The sequence below is a fragment of the Lepidochelys kempii genome, chromosome 7 (genome assembly GCF_965140285.1).
Source record: "Lepidochelys kempii isolate rLepKem1 chromosome 7, rLepKem1.hap1, whole genome shotgun sequence".
Lineage (NCBI taxonomy): Eukaryota > Metazoa > Chordata > Testudines > Cheloniidae > Lepidochelys > Lepidochelys kempii.
Genome location: NC_136386.1, coordinates 30,099,863 through 30,115,549, shown reverse-complemented (window position 1 = coordinate 30,115,549; position 15,687 = coordinate 30,099,863). Strand labels below are relative to the sequence as shown.

General features: G+C 55.1%; 1 protein-coding gene across 2 annotated transcripts; it reads right to left on the bottom strand.

Moving 5' to 3' along the window:
• Positions 1-1,315: 1,315 nt before the first annotated feature.
• Positions 1,316-15,687, bottom strand: DPP3 (dipeptidyl peptidase 3). Of its 2 annotated transcripts, none has more exons than XM_073351644.1 (18): positions 15,660-15,687; positions 14,696-14,978; positions 14,366-14,455; positions 13,922-14,059; positions 11,340-11,414; positions 10,950-11,043; positions 10,570-10,700; positions 10,079-10,209; positions 9,757-9,815; positions 9,117-9,311; positions 4,915-5,027; positions 4,527-4,619; positions 4,247-4,309; positions 3,789-3,913; positions 2,894-3,014; positions 2,506-2,685; positions 2,097-2,259; positions 1,316-1,537 (listed from the first exon to the last, which is right to left on the bottom strand). In XM_073351644.1, the coding sequence occupies exons 2-18, from the start codon at positions 14,963-14,965 to the stop codon at positions 1,386-1,388; spliced, it is 2,193 nt and encodes a 730-aa protein (XP_073207745.1). In that variant the 5' UTR covers positions 14,966-14,978; positions 15,660-15,687; the 3' UTR covers positions 1,316-1,385. The 2 variants fall into 2 exon arrangements, with proteins under 2 accessions (XP_073207745.1, XP_073207746.1); XM_073351645.2 differs by lacking the exon at positions 15,660-15,687 and adding an exon at positions 15,490-15,632.

Here is a 15,687-nt window from a genome sequence, read left to right as displayed (position 1 = left end):
CCTTCCTGACCCCAAAAATGATGATCAGCTGCACCCCAAACATCTGGGTAAGACCCTCAGTCAAGCATCTGAACAAGATTCTCAGAGCCCAGGCCACCCATCCGCTGTCCCATCTTCAGCTGTGGCCACTCCCTGACACATCAGAGGAAAGCGGGGGGAAAAAACCCAGATAAATCTGTCCACTTGTGCATGGAAGAAAAAATTCCTTCTTGATCTACTACTTGATCGACTGGCTGAATCCCTGATTACAGTAATTTAACTGCAGACCTGCAAACATTAGGGGTGTGTTGCAGGCAAGGCTGCTCTCCCCGTAGTCCCTGAAGAAAAGGAATGAACAGGGGGATTCAGAGATTCCATGGCCAAAACTGACTACCATACCCTTCCAGCACACAACGGCTGTATCATTTCTCCCAGGTGCTGGATTAAAGTAAGATGTCCCGTTAAAGCCTCCAAGCAATGGTGAATCCCTCCACTTCCCCAGGGAAGCCCTTCGAATGGCTGTGGAAATTGCTTCTGAGATCAAAGTTAAATCTGTCTAAATTCAACTTCCAGCCATTGGGTCTTGCTAGATCTTTGCAGCAGTGGTGAAAAGCTTCCACTACTTGCTCTCTTTTCCAAGTGTAAGTACCTACTACACAGAGCGATCAAGTCAGCTCTTGCCCTTCACTTTGATCAGCTGAATAGACTGAGCTCATCATGCATCCCCTCATGAGGCATGTTGTGCAACCCTGGCTCATTTTTGTGGCCCTCCTTTGAACGTTCCACACCCTACTGGAAGTGTGTATATCGGAGCCGGACACAGCATTCGAGCAGCAGTTACACTGACACTGGGGGCACAGGCAAGACCATTCCCTGCTACTCGCGATCACGTTAGCCCTTTTGGGCACAGGGCTGCATTGGGAGCTCATATTGAGGCAATTATCTGTGATGCCAGCTACGTCCTTCTGAGTCCCTTCCTGAACCTGCATTGTTGGCTCCCAGACATACTACCTTGAATTTGTATGTACTGAAACTTCTCAGGGTTCTCTGGGAGGGGAGGGGTCAAGTGGTTAGGGCAGGGGGAACTGGGAGCCAGGACTCTTGGGTTCTATGCCCAACTCTGGGAAGGAACTTGTTTTGGTGGCTTGTGTGGGTGGAGGGGAATGGGAGCCAGGACTCCTGGTAGAAAAGTTGTGGGGAGGGAGTCAGACACTAAGGCCCATTAAACCATGTGCCATTTTGCTGAGGCTGTGATGAGGAGCCCCATTAATGCTCATTTGGGACGAGCTCCCCAACTCTTGTTTGACACATCAGACGCAGCAGAAAGAGATGAGAGGCAGGTACAAAAGCTGAGTGTATTGAGTTTCCGGTGCAGTGTGCGGGGCCGGGGTTGGGTCTCCCTGTTCTCAGCCCTGGCTTGCCCAGAAGTGGGCGTCGCTGTCCGACAGCTCCAGCAGATGGCGCTCCAAGAGCTCAGTATCCTCAGGGAATCGCTCAGAGAAGGAGCGGATCAATCCGGCCGCGGTACCCTCGTACTGCACCAGGGTCACATCCTCGCCTGGGAAGAAGCGGGGGAGACAGGGTCATGGCATTGCCCTCATCACAGCCCCCCACCTAACCTTCACTCCCCCCCCCCTCACACACAGGTCATGTCTCATGTCCTTGCCTCCTGAGGGAAAGGGGGGTAAGACGAGGTCCCGGTGTTTCCCTCACAGCCCTCTGTATTGCACCCACTCCAGCTCCTGTACCCTTCCACCTGCCGCTGCCTTGTCACTCCACGTCGGTCACCCCTCACTGGCTCAAATCTTAGCCCACCATGCCTTCTCGGAGCCCTCTCCACCTGCACCTGGCACCAAGGCCCCACGGGTCTGAACTCCCAGCTGGCACAGGACTGGGGTAAACCAGGGCTCAGCCTGGCCTGCAGCCCAGGGGTCTAGTTACCCGAAGGGGGCAGCAGGGGTGGGAGTTGTGGGGCAGAACTGTACCCACCACGTGAGTGTCACCCCAGAGCAGGGTGCACGGGGCACTGGGGGGACTCCATACCCTCCAGGCAGTGTTACCCCATAGGGGGGGTGGATAAAAGCCTGGGGAGTGCCGAGGGCAGGGGGATTCCATACCTTCCAGGCGGGTGTTGGCCTGCACAAACATTTTGCGTGCCTCCTTGCGTAGCAGCACGGTGTCCCGCAGGCTCAGGAATCTCTCAGGCCCCTCGTCTGTCACGGCTGAGAAACCCTCGTAGAGCGCCCGGCCCCCCGCCACATCCGCCGTCGACTTCAGCACCTGCAACACAAAGGGGGCTGAGACCCAGCCAGCCTTCCCCCCCCCAGCGGAACCCCCCCGTACACCCACAACACAGCCACAGTCCCACCACCCCTACCATGATCCCCCTCACAGCAACAGCACTGCCTCATTGAGCCCCCCGTCGAGTAGCGCAGCACCCCTATTGGGGCCAGCACTGACTGTGAGAGGAGAGAGCCCCCTACCGAGCCCCCAGCTTGCGCCCTGCAGCCCCGCCCCGCCCCTCACCTGCAGCCTGCGCAGGAAGCGCTCAATGGCCGGCTTCCCCACAGGCAGGATCTTGTTGCGGTTGAGAGTGATGAGTGCATCGGGTTTGCCGTCAGCGCCCGTGGTGTGTTGCAGCGACACCAGCCCCTCGCCCGCCTCCAGCAGCACCCGCAGGATCACGAAGCGCGCCTGCATGTGAGCCTGGGGGAGAGCAGCAAGGTGCCATGATGAGCCCAGGACTCCTGGCTCCCAGCCCCCCTCCGCTCTAATCCACTAGATTCCACTCCCCACCCAGGGCTCAGATAGAACCCTGGCTCCCCCGAGCCCTGCCACACCCCCCCAGAGGAAGAGTCAAAGGCTGTCCTGTCTCCTTTTAAAGGGCCAGTGCCCCCCTCCACCCCCAGCTCACCTGGCGCCAGGTGCCAGTCTCAGGGGTGTAGAACTCCAGCCCTAGCAGCCCAGCCCGCACCATGTTCAGCCAGTTGATGTAGATCACATCTTCCGCATCCTCGCCTTCCAGCTCAAAAATCCTGTCGGGGGCAGGAGGAGGGAGTGAGGAAGGCCCACTGGGGAACCCCCAAACTCCCCCCCCCACACTTCTAGATAAATCTCTGTATTAAGTATCTTCACATAACTCTCATATGCCTTTGTATTATGCCTCTCCATATAACCTTGTATTAAGCTATTTTCATACAACTTTGTATGAAGTCCTTTGATATTGGAACTTTGTAGCAGATCCCTATATAGAAAACTTTGTATTAAGTCTTGGTCTAATGTTATAGCCCCTAAGGATAGTTAAAGTAGAAGAAAAATGTCTTTTTGCTAGGAGTAGAATAAGATTTCCCCCCCGACTCTTTTTGCCCTGTTGAATGAATGAGGTGTGAATGAGTAAGGCATGAAGGCAAGCATCTCCAGACAGCTGCAACCGTTGGAGAAAGAAAAGGAGTACTTGTGGCACCTTAGAGACTAAAAAATTTATTTGAGCATAAGCTTTCGTGAGCTACAGCTCAGAGGGGGACTTGCTGACAGTGGGGGGCAGCAACAAGTGCAAGGACACCCCCCCCATGGTATCTGCAGGACTGCAGCATTATCCTGAGCCCCAGACCCTGCCATCCCCCCGCCCCCCCGCCACTCTCTCAGTCCCCAGGGACAGCCGCCACCTCCCTACTCACCACCCCCTCCGTACCCAGGTAAAATGAATCCCCCCTATGACAGCCACCCCCACCACTCAGGTGACCCTCCCCATCCACCTGCTGTCCCCAGCCCCTGGCAATAGGCCTTGTCCCCCCACCCAGGCCCCTCACCGGAGCACGTCCTTGTTGAGGCAGAGGTAGAGCCCCACGCACTCAGCCCGACACTCCTCGTAGCTCGACGCGATGGTGGAGAACTTGCTGTCCCATGTCTCACCACCCCGGTACCAGCTCTGGATCTGGGGGGGGGAGGGGAGGGGGGGAGAGAAGACAAAGTTAGGGGGCAAGGCTGGCACCTGAGGGAACCCCAAAGGCAATGTGGGGGTCAGGGCTAGGGGGCTGGGACTGATACCCAATGGGATCCGATAGGTAATGTGGGGAGGAGGGGTCTGGGGAAGACATGCATGGGGATATTATAGGGGTTGGGGTGCAGGGCTGGCAGGTGGGGGGCACCCCAAGGCGATCACAGATGTTCAGTGTAAGCTGGCCCTCCCACTTCCCTTCCCCCATTAAAGATCATTTCTCTCCCCACCCTCCCCCATCGCCACCACTTCCCCTCTCAGCCCCCTTACCAATTCCCCCGTCTCCGGGTTGATCACAGCCTCCCTGTCGAAGTTACAGGTGCCCTTCTCCTCCTGTGGAATGGGGGAGACGTTAGCATCCACCCTCAGCCAGCACTGCCGCGCTGCACCAGCCGTGCTAACCCATGGGGAGAAGCATCATCCCCAACACTGTGTACAGGGATCCCTCGCCTGGAGCGGAGAGGCAGCCTCCTCTGGGGTAGAGCGCAGGGGCTGTTTATATAGGGATCCTTTCCCCCCCGCCCCATCCCCTGCCAAGGCGGGTGCTTACCTGCACAAAGAGCTTCCCACTGCCATGCCCCAGCAGCTCGTGCAGCCCGACCTGCACCTCAAATGATGGCCCCTTCCACTTAATGTACAGGTCCTGCAAGAGACCCACAGCCTCAGCCAGCCATGGTGTGCGGTGCCCCTTCCTCCCGACGCAGAGTCCATGCTGTCCCAGCCTTGGCCTTCTCCCAAACTCCCACAGCTCTGCCAGTGCCCCTCAATCCTGACCCACTGGCCCCCTGCTATCCCAGCCATGGGCTCCTGACCAACTCTCCCAGTGCCCCTTAGTCCCAACCCACAACCACAGCTATCCCAGCCCTGGCCTTCCCTCAATCCCTACAGCTCTGCCGATGCCCCTCAACCCTGACCTACAGCTCTGGGCTCCCACACACCTTGTCCTCCTCAGCGAGGAAGGTCAGTTTGTCCTTCTGGGTGGCATAGGCCACTGACAGCACGTTGCCCAGGGACACATTCTTGAAACCTTCGGTCTGGCGGATGTCGTCATCTGGAGAGATGGGGGAAGCAGACACTTGGCTGAGCCCCACCTGCCCCACACTGTGGCCCCAAACCTTCTCCCTGCAGCACAGCGCCCCCTAACACTGCACTAGGGCACTGGGGTCAGCAGTGACTAGGAGAGGGGAGAGTTACACTCCCAGCCCCGAGAGGCTGAACTGTAGTGATCTGACCTCTCCAGGAGATGAACCTCCCTAGAAGCTGCTTTAAACTGTTCCAGGGAAAGCTGCCAGGGAAGATTTCCTTATTTACAAACTCTTTGGCTGGGAGAGCATTAGAGGACCGTCACATGGAGATAAGAGGACTTTTATACTAGCCAAAGGATGGTCTGCGACTCTCTGGGCATTTCTGGGACAAATCGCAGTGAAACTGCAGCAAAATGTCGACTTGCTTTAATCATATGCGTAAGCCATTGCAGGAAGAGTTGGATGATCAGGGACTGTCTGCGTTGTTGGCATTACAAGATAAGAGCATACATTGCTGCAGCAAACGGGGAGCAAATGGAAACAACTGAAGAGGAGAGAGTTCAGACCCAGAGTGCTGAAAAATTTAAATGGCTTGAAATACAGTTTCAGGAAAGCATGAAAGAAATTAACAAGCCAAACCGCTGTGGAAAATCTGCCACTGCCAGCCCAGAAAATAGAACCAGTTCTAAGGAAAGATTTTAAAACAACAGGACAGACTGCGAATGCCAACCAAGAGGACAGGCTAAGCCTAAAGAGTCTGGCTTCTCAAACTGAACGTGGAATTCCAAAGGAGTACGCTGAGGCAGAGACAATGGAAGCAGTGATCAAGGCAGTTTGCCCGGGACTGAGCTTCAGAAGTTACTTGGAGGGGAAAACTAATCAGAGCCTGCCAAAACCGAGGGTATATTAAGATCTTATTACCAGGAAAAGGATGCAACTGAACTTCCCCTGCAGCTCTCAAGAGTAGCACAAGAGGACGTTTCAGGATGTGCTAGTCCCAGCCCTTGATCTGAGACAGAAAGTACCGTCTGCCTCACAAGAAGCTGATTCTAACTGAAGATATGATGCAGTGCTACAGAGAAGGCTTTACTGGAAACCAAGCTACCTGGTATTACCTGAAAAATCCAAAAGCAGGTACATCAAGAATCACACACAGAGATGGGACTTTGAAGAGCAGAGCAAGTAACCAGTCTTGCAAGAGATCAGTTTTATTGGCCACAGACGAAGAGAGACATCAGACATTGTCACTAGAGTCTGTCCACTAGACAAGCAAAAGAACCCTCACCAGCCTACCAGAGCGCCATTAACTCACAATTACAACAGAACCATTTGGGCTTGTATCAAGAGAAGTCTTGCATCTAGACAGATGCAAAGGAGGATATGAATACATCTTAGTCGTAAGGAATCACTTCACTGAGCATGTCCAAGCCTACCCTCCCACCACTGAGTCAGGAAACACCGTGGCAGATGAGATCTTCGGTGACTTTGTTTTAAAATTTGGTTTCCCCAAAAGGATCCAAGAGGCAGAGTTTGAAAATCATTTATTCCAAAGGTCACTGGACTACAGTAAAACTGAAACACCTTGCACAACTACAAACCATCCACGGGGCAAAGGCACATGGAAAGCCTGAATCAGGCTCTGCTGGGTAGGTTGAAAACCTTGCCGGAAGAACAAAAGTCAAATTGGAAGCCTTCCCTTAATAAAGTGATTTTTGCCTATAACTGTACATGAAATGAGCAACACGGTTCTCACCCTTCTGTTTATTATATGGAAGTTCAGCACATTTGCCCACTGACATTGCATTTGGTTGACCTACAAACTCTCAGTCTGCACCTGCGAACCGTAAAGATTATGTTGAGAAATGGAACCAGCAGATGAAAGAAGCTTAGAAACCAGCATCAACATGTTCTCAAAAATCTGCTACTCACAAAGGGAATCACTGTGATTAGAAAGTGCATGGTGCTGCCCTCCTGCCAGCTGCACCAGTACTTGTCCAGAGTCTCCCACAGAGAGGGGGACCAGACAAATTAAGATTGTAGTGGGAAGATAAAAAATCATGTAGTACTTCACAGGGAAGGGGACAGTCTAGTCCAGAAGTAATCAATTATATTTTGGTCAAGGTCCAAATTTCTTGGTCAAGGTATAGTCAAGGTCCAGACTCCAGGGAAAATAATAAAACCCAACAACGATGATAACAACAACAAGTAAATAAAAAGATGTTGGGGTCTGTTCAAAAGCATCTGGCGATCTGGATTGGGCCCGTGATCTGCCTATTGACTATCCCTGGTCTAGTCTATGAAGCACAAGCAGAAGACAGGAAAGGAGGTGTTTGCAGTGAAGAACCCTATCTTCCACTTCCCTATGACTTCCCCTTGGATGTAACACCACTACAGAAGACACACAGGACAAGGCAAACTAGCACCGAAGGAAATCAAAATGAGGACAGGAATTTGGACTCCAGGGACTCTGAAAGCGAGAGTGAAGATGAACTACATTGCTGATGGTATCCAATGCTGCCCATGGCACAGAGACTCTGAATCCACAGATATTTCTTCCCCAGCTGGGAAATGAGGATGCTGTTGACTATGTACGTTTGGAAACTGCTGATCACATTGATGGGACATTTGCAACAGCCATTGAAAGACGGGATTATCAAAATGTGACCACGGAACCTGAAACCAGCAGTGCCCCAGAAGACAAATCACTGACACACGAGGTCGGCTGACAAGGAAGAGTCCTGCAGATGCTGACATAGGAACAGTTAGGGCACCTACTTATCAATATCTAAATCCAACTATTGGACCGGTGAATGCACCAGGAGGGTGTCCTCATATTTGTCACATGCCATATCCAGTGTCTATTCCTGCACCGTATCCGGCATTCTATCCAAGGCTGATGTAAGGGATACTGAATTACACTGTGGATGTTGATCTACAGCGGTTTATGCTTCTGGATAGTTTGTAATTCTGTTCATTTAGTACGTTTTTCTAAGTAGCTTGCCATATGCCCAGTGACTTGGGAGTTACTTGTGATGCCACTGATCACATAGGAACTGTTATTCCATAAGATATGAACATCTTTGGGGACTGAATGTAGGATGACCAGCCAGCAAGTGTGAAAAATTGGGACAGAGGGTGGGGAGTAACAGGCATATATATAAAACAAAGCCCCAAATACCAGGACTGTCCCTGAAATCGGGACATCTGGTCACCCTAATTGAAGGTGTTCAGAACTGACTATTCTGTTGGACAGTGGAACTAAAATTCCCACAGAAACTTTCTGCTGAATTTGAAATAAATGGGAGAGAGCTGCAGAAGGTCCCACCGTCAGTCCCAGAACTTGTGACAGATGAGAGGCTCAAATGACAACGACAGTGATGTGCTGGGACTATTGCTAATAACTCAAATGGATGGACTGGATTAGATTTTGCTCGGGAAGACATTACATGAACTGCGGGGAGCGTAGTACTCCAAAGGGAACGTCAGGGTTAGATTTGCCTGTGCGTGTCCCTTTAAGGATTGAAGGACTGCCGAGGGGGTCCAAAGGGGAAGCTCTGGATGTAGCAATAGCGTCATCTGTGCTCTGAAAGCACTGAGCAGTAATGGGGCTTGTGCAACGTGTGTGGGTGTGTTTGGGTTTTGATACAAAGCTTAATAAAACTCCAGTTTTAAAACTGCTCCCGGACTGGAAGCGTAACAAGAGTGCCTATGGTACCCTCCACTCTGCTCGCTGCAGCACAGTGCCTGCTAGTGCGGCATTGGGATCAGCACTGACTGCAAGGGCAAAGCACCCCCTACTGAATCCTCCCTGCAGCACAGCACCCCATAGGGCCTTGCTAGGGCATTGAGGCCAGCACTCATCATGAGGGGAGAGCAGGTCAAGGGGACAGACCAGTGGGCCTTACATGGGGTCTGGTCTCCCGTGCCAATGGCTGGGATGCAGATGCAGGGGATTCTGGATAGTGCCAGGGTGGAAGAGGATTGTGGATAGCTCCTGAGAGGCACACAGGATTCTGAGAAGGGATGCAGACAGAGAGGATTCTGGGTAGCCCCTGGGGAGGTGCAGAGCACTGTGGACAGGGGCGCAGGCACAGAGGATTGTGGGTAGTGCTCACAGTTGGGGATGTTGATGCCAGCCGGGATCCCACTGCCTGCGAATGTCAGCACATCCAGCGAGGTGAAGTCCGGCGTGAGGAAGGTGTCCTTCTCGAAGGCACGGGGCCAGGGCAGCTCCAGCAGCAGCTGCTCAGCTGACTCCACCAGCCGCGCAAACTTGGCGCTCATGGCCTTGTTCACAACGGCCACAAATCCTGGGGGGAGAAAGCGGGTGCTGTGGACGGGGCTGGCTAGTACTGCCCTGCCCCAGCTAGCCAGCCACCCTCTGCCCAACACCACCACAACCCCCCCCCCACTGCAGAATGCAACCCCCCACAAAACACCCCAACAATGACACAAAACTACACTCCTCCCCTACAACTCCCCCAAAGCAATTACAATATATGACCACCATCTGCAAAACACACCTACAGTACACAGTTGCAAGGGACACACAACCACACACCCCCAATGACACTACACGACTACACAACCAACTCCCCTCAGCAGTCAGCCACACCCAAACATAATGACAGTACAAAAGCACACCCAGAAAAAAACACACACACCCCCGTCCACAGCCAACCCATCCCCTCCCTCCCACTACTGCAACCCCTCCCAGTTCCCCAGGGTTCCTTTGAGGGAACCAGCGTGTTTTACCTTCAAACTCCCCCCGGGAGCCATAGGGGTCTCGGTAGCTTTCAATAAAGCCGATGTAACTGTGGAGGGAGAGAGCACATTAAATGGCCTGGCCTGCCCTGGACAAGAGACAAGCCTCTGGTTCGCTGATCCCAGGAGGCGAATGTCCCTATCAACAAACCCCTCTCCTTTCCTCTCCCAGCTGCCCCCCCGCCTCCCCCAGCTAGCACCTGACTTCTCTCAAAACGCCTGGATGCCAGCCCTCTCTGCTCAAACCCACTGAACCCCACTTCCCTCCCACAGCTGGGGACAGAACCCAGAAGTCCCGGTTCCCAGTTCCCACCTTTCGACAATAGGCCCCTTGTCACGGATCCAGCTGCGGGAACCTTCCTTGTGGGCCGCAATGGAGCCCTGCGTGAAGCTACGGATGTAATGCTCCAGCATGTGCTCCTGGTTGGTGTTGGCAGCATGAGCCTGGGAGAGAAGAGGGGCAGACACCTAGCTCATCAACGACTATTCATCTGGCTTCAGCCATTCCTCTCCCCACCCCACAATAAATTCCTCCTCCCCCATCACCATCTCAACTCCAGGAAGTGAGAACCTAGGGGTCCTGGCTCCCAGCCCCTCCTCCCAGAACTGGGAACAGAACCCAGGAGTCCAGGCTCTCAGTCTTTTGGCCCTAAGACTATCTTCTCTCTCTGAAAATAAAAATAAGATTTCCCTTTGGTGGCAGAGTTAGGGTTTAAAACCTACAAAAGCCACTGGGAGAGACACCCCCCCCCGCACACACAACTCAGTGCACACGCAGAGCAGGGGCGGCAGGGACACACATGCCTTGGTGCGCTGTAGGTTTTCCACCACTCTCTCCAGCAGGGGTGCGTAGTCCCCGCGGGTCACGCGGAACGTGCAGCCCTCAAACTCAAAGCAACGCAGCTTGGGGGCCAGCTCATGGTCGACGGGTGCATCTGGGGGAAGAGAGAGATAATTCAATGTGGGGGAAGAGAGTGGGGAGCGCAGGCAGGGAGCTAAGCATGGGGGTGAGATCCAGGCAGCAGGTGAGGGGGGGTGGCATAGGGAGTACGGGTTGGGGGATTGGGGGGAGATCCAGGTAGCATGGGGAGCACAGGTCAGAGGAGCTCAGGGAGGTGGGCAGTGTGGGGAGCACAGACCAGGGGGATCCAAGCACTGAAGGGGCAGAGAAGGGGGAGTCTTACCAGTGCCCAGCACTGATGCCAGCCGCACCTCATAGCATGTCTGCCCTGCCTTGTCCTTCTCCTTGAAGAGCCGCGTGTTGTAGGCACTGATGTTCTGAAAGAGATGAGATGGTGCTGGAGGGGGTGGGATATTTACCCCATCTGACCCCCCCTTCAGTGGGCCCCCTACAATCCTATGCAGAGACACTGGGATCAGAGTGGGGGATGGGAAACCTGGAGGGCGCAGACCGCAGGAGGCCTGATGCTGGCCTTGCCCTATGGGCACAAGGTCCGTAGCAATGCAGATGCAGCAGACACATCCCACGGAGGTGGTCAGGCTTGGGGCTGCCCTGTGCGGGGCTGTCTGGGGGGACCCGGGGAGATGTCCTATGTCAGCACGCCAGCAGGTACCTGCGAGTCGAGGAATTTCTGGGCTAGCTGGGCATCCTCCAAACAGCAGTTCCCGGAGAAATAGGTCGTGGTGCCCTGAGGGGGAGGGCAGAGTGTCACAGAGAGACTGCTAACCCCCTCTTCCCGCCACCAACCGAGACTGCTCATACAGCCCCTCCCCGCCGCCAGCCACACCCACTGACCCCCCAACTTCCCCGCCATGCCCACAGAGACACACACACCCCCCCCGCCGCCAGCCACTGACACACACCCCCGCCGCCAGCCACGCCCACTGACACACACCCCCCCGCCGCCAGCCACGCCCACTGACCCCCCCAACCTCCCCGCCATGCCCACAGAGACACACCCCCCCCGCCGCCAGCCACGCCCACTGACACACAGACACACCCCCGCCGCCAGCCACACCCACTGACACACAGACACACCCCCGCCGCCAGCCATGCCCACTGACACACAGACACACCCCCGCCGCCAGCCACGCCCACTGACACACACCCCCCCGCCGCCAGCCACGCCCACTGACCCCCCCAACCTCCCCGCCATGCCCACAGAGACACACACACACCCCGCCGCCAGCCACGCCCACTGACACCCCTCCCCTGCCGACAGCCACGCCCACTGAGACACACACCCCGCCACCAGCCACACCCACTGACACCCCGCCACCCGCCACACCCACTGACACACACACAAACACACACCGCCAGCCACGCCCACTGAGACACACACACCCCCCGCCACCAGCCACGCCCACTGTCACACAGGCACACCCCGCTGCCAGCCACGCCCACTGACACACACACAAACACACACCACCAGCCACGCCCACTGACACACAACACACCCCCCGCCGCCAGCCATGCCCACTGAGACACACACACACCTGCCGCCAGCCACGCCCACTGAGACACACACACACACACACACACACACACACCCAATTGTCCAGTGGCCCCACTGGTTCATAGAATCATAGAATATCAGGGTTGGAAGGGACCTCAGGAGATCATCTAGTCCAACCCTCTGCTCAAAGCAGGACCAATCCCCAATTTTTGCCCCAATCCCTAAATGGCCCCCTCAAGGATTGAACTCACAACCCTAAGTTTAGCAGGCCAATGCTCAAACCATGTACTTTTAAAAAAAAGTGCTATTAACTTTTTGATTCTTTGGCTAACTGTTCTTCAATGTGTTTTAAATTCAGTTTGAACTCCGACAGGCTCTGGCGAGGCCAAACCTTACTGCAAACCATTAGAAACACTGAAAGAAATACACAATAATATAATATGCTGCATGGATGAGCCCTCAAATCTTGAAGGGGGGGAAGTGCATGGCTTGTGTAATTATATGAGCAATCGGGGCTAAACCATCTTTAATGGCTGAGGACGAATCAAGCTTTATACATGTCACAATGGCCTGGTGTCCTGAGGGTGGAGCAGAGTGAGACCTAGGCCCTCCATTAGTTTGACATTGAGCAAACCTTGCTATCTGCATGATCTCAAACCACAGTTCTTTCAGTTTCTGTTCTGCACAAAAGCTTCCGCCTTAATTTAGTGCTCTAGTTCAGCGTTTTTCAAAGTTCAGGTCAGGTCGCAGCATAGAAGGCACTGGGTCGCTCTGGTCAGCACTGCTGACCAGGACATTAGAAGTCCCGTCGGCAGTCCTGCCCAGCTAAGGCAGGCTAGTGCCTACCTGTTCCGACACCACTCTGCGCCCTGGAAGCGGCCAGCAGCGGGTCCAACTTCTAGGCAGGGGGGCCACGGGGCTCCACGTGCTGCCCCCACCCCAAGCACCAGCTCCGCACTCCCACTGGCCGGTTCCCAGCCAATGGGAGCTGGGGGGGAGGGGTTGGGCGGTGCCTGGAGGCAAGAGCTGCGCAAAGCTGCTTGCGGGCCTCCGCCTAGGAGCTGGACCTGTTGCTGGCCTCTTCAGGCAGAGCACCGTCCACAGTGCCAGGACAGGCGGGAAGCCTGCCTCTGCACCCTGGCTGTGCCGTTGACTGGGAGCCGCAGGAGGTAAGTCCATGCCCCAATCCCCTTCCCCAGCCCTGAGCCCGACCCCAAACCTGGAACCCCTTCCTGCACCCTACACCCCTCATCCCCAGCCCCACCCCAGAGCCCTGACCCACTGCTGCACCCCAAACCCCGCATCCCCAGCTCCACTGGGTCGCGGGCATCAACAGTTTTCTTCAGCTGGGTCCCCTGAAAAAAAGTTTGAAAACCACTGTTCTAATTCAACCAGGAATTAATTCAGGGCAGTTGTATGGCTGTGTTATACAGGAGATCAGACTAGATGACTGCAGTGGTTCCTCATAGCCTTAGAATTCATGAATCTATAAATCAACCTGTTTGACTGGTTTATACCAACCAATGAGAATAAACCTTTCTTTAGGAAAAAAACTAAAAAGTACAAAGGCAAAACAAGATGACAATAGATGATATAAATCAAGGTTTCCTGCTGACTGATTTAAATCATAATTCAAATCAGTGGTTTAATCACTAATTTAAATCAATCCATTCTGGTTGCTCCCAAACCCTACCCCTCCCCAGGCTAGAATCATCATGTGTGTATGTGTGGGGCATTACCTTCTCTCTGAGCCCCAGCTGTCTCTGTTGCGGGTCCAGCGAGAACATCAGCTCCCCACACCTATCCCACAGCGACTCCATCTCCTCTGGCCGCTCCTGGAATGCCTGGCTCTGCCAGATCAGCTGCCGGAGCTTGTCCTAGGGGAGAAAGGGACTGAGCTGTGACGGAGAGGGGGATAAGCGGGCTGGAGACATGGGGTGAGGGAGGGCCAAACAGCCTCCCCTCCACGGAACATTTAACTTAGTCAGGGACCTGCCCCATAGCCAATGAGAGGGAAGGAAAGTGATGGTTGGCTGGGGAAGACGGCTGGCACAGAGCTCTTGGCAAGAGGATGATGCTGTGTCTAGGGAGCAGTGCCTCCCCATGGAGACTCCAAAACACATTCCATCCCCGTGACACTGGCATGTGGCCCCTCCCTCCGCCCCCTGCGACCACAGACTCACCTTGGGCAAGTTGGGCACAAACTTGGTGTCCCCAAAAGATTTGTAGTTCCCCATGTTGGAAAAGATGCCAGCAGCGTAAACCAGGAACGCCTACGGGGAGAGAGGAATGATCAGGGTCCAGGCAGGCACTCCAGTGCCAGGGAGAACCTAGGAGTCCTGGCTCCCAACCTCCCTTCCCCCCACTCTAACCTACTAACACCCAATCCTCTCCCAGAGCTAAAGAAACCCAGGAGACCAGCCTCCCAGCCCCTCCCCAGTGCTCTAACCCACTAGACCCCACTCCCCTTCTAGAGCTGGAGACAGAGCCCAGGTATCTGGGTATGATGGTACCTGGTACTCCAGGTCAGTGAGGCCAGCGGAGCGTGCCAATTCCCCCAGCTGGTCAGGGTCCTGGGCACGGAAGAGCCGAGAGAGCAGCACATAGATGGCTGGTGCCTCAGGTGAGGTCTGGAGCAGCACAATCAGCCCCCCATACCAGCAGGCACGTGACAGATAGTGGGCGTAGAGCCGCTCGCCCCGCAGCAGCAGCCGGAAGGCCTCGCTGCAGTCCAGGAGCGCCAGCCCCACATCGTTGGGCAGCACATACTGTGAGTCAACCATCTTGCTGGCCAGCCTGTGGGGAGAGCATGGGTGCCCCTCAGTCCCAACCCACAGCCCATGTTCTAATCCAGAGACCCCACTCCCCTTCCACTTCCATATTCATCCCTAGGCTGGTTATTGTCCACCCCCCACACAATAGCTACAGCAGACTGTCAGCAAGGACAGGCAGGGCTATTGCCCCACAGCTGAGCCAAAGTGGCATAAGCACAACCAGGGACACAACCACCCACTCATGCAATGGCCTACCTGACTGACCTACACAACCACACAATTGCCCTCCCTAGCACGACTGTACAAAGACACTTCCACTCCAGGATGCAGCACCCCAGGGGAGGCTAGGTAAGGGATCCTGTATAAACTGCCCCCACGCCTCACCCTAGAGGCGGCTGCATCTCAGCATCACTCCCCCCCGCGACACTGCCCTCACTGCACCCTTGTATTGCAGCAACATCTGCACCCACAAGTGCCTGCACCCCCCCAGTGCATCCGCTCCCACTCTCCCTGTGCCCAGCCCCCCAACTCACACCTGGTGCCTCCCCAGTCCGTGCAAGGCCTCTGCCCCCTGCACCGCGGGGGGGGTCTTCACCACCCCCCAGAACCCCCACTGCTCTGAGGATTGCCCCTCCGCCCGTGCGGGGCTGCACGAGACCCGCCCCGCACCCAACTCGAGCAAGCACGCGCCCAGAGCCCCCACCTGCCGCCAATGCCCACTTCCTGCTTGC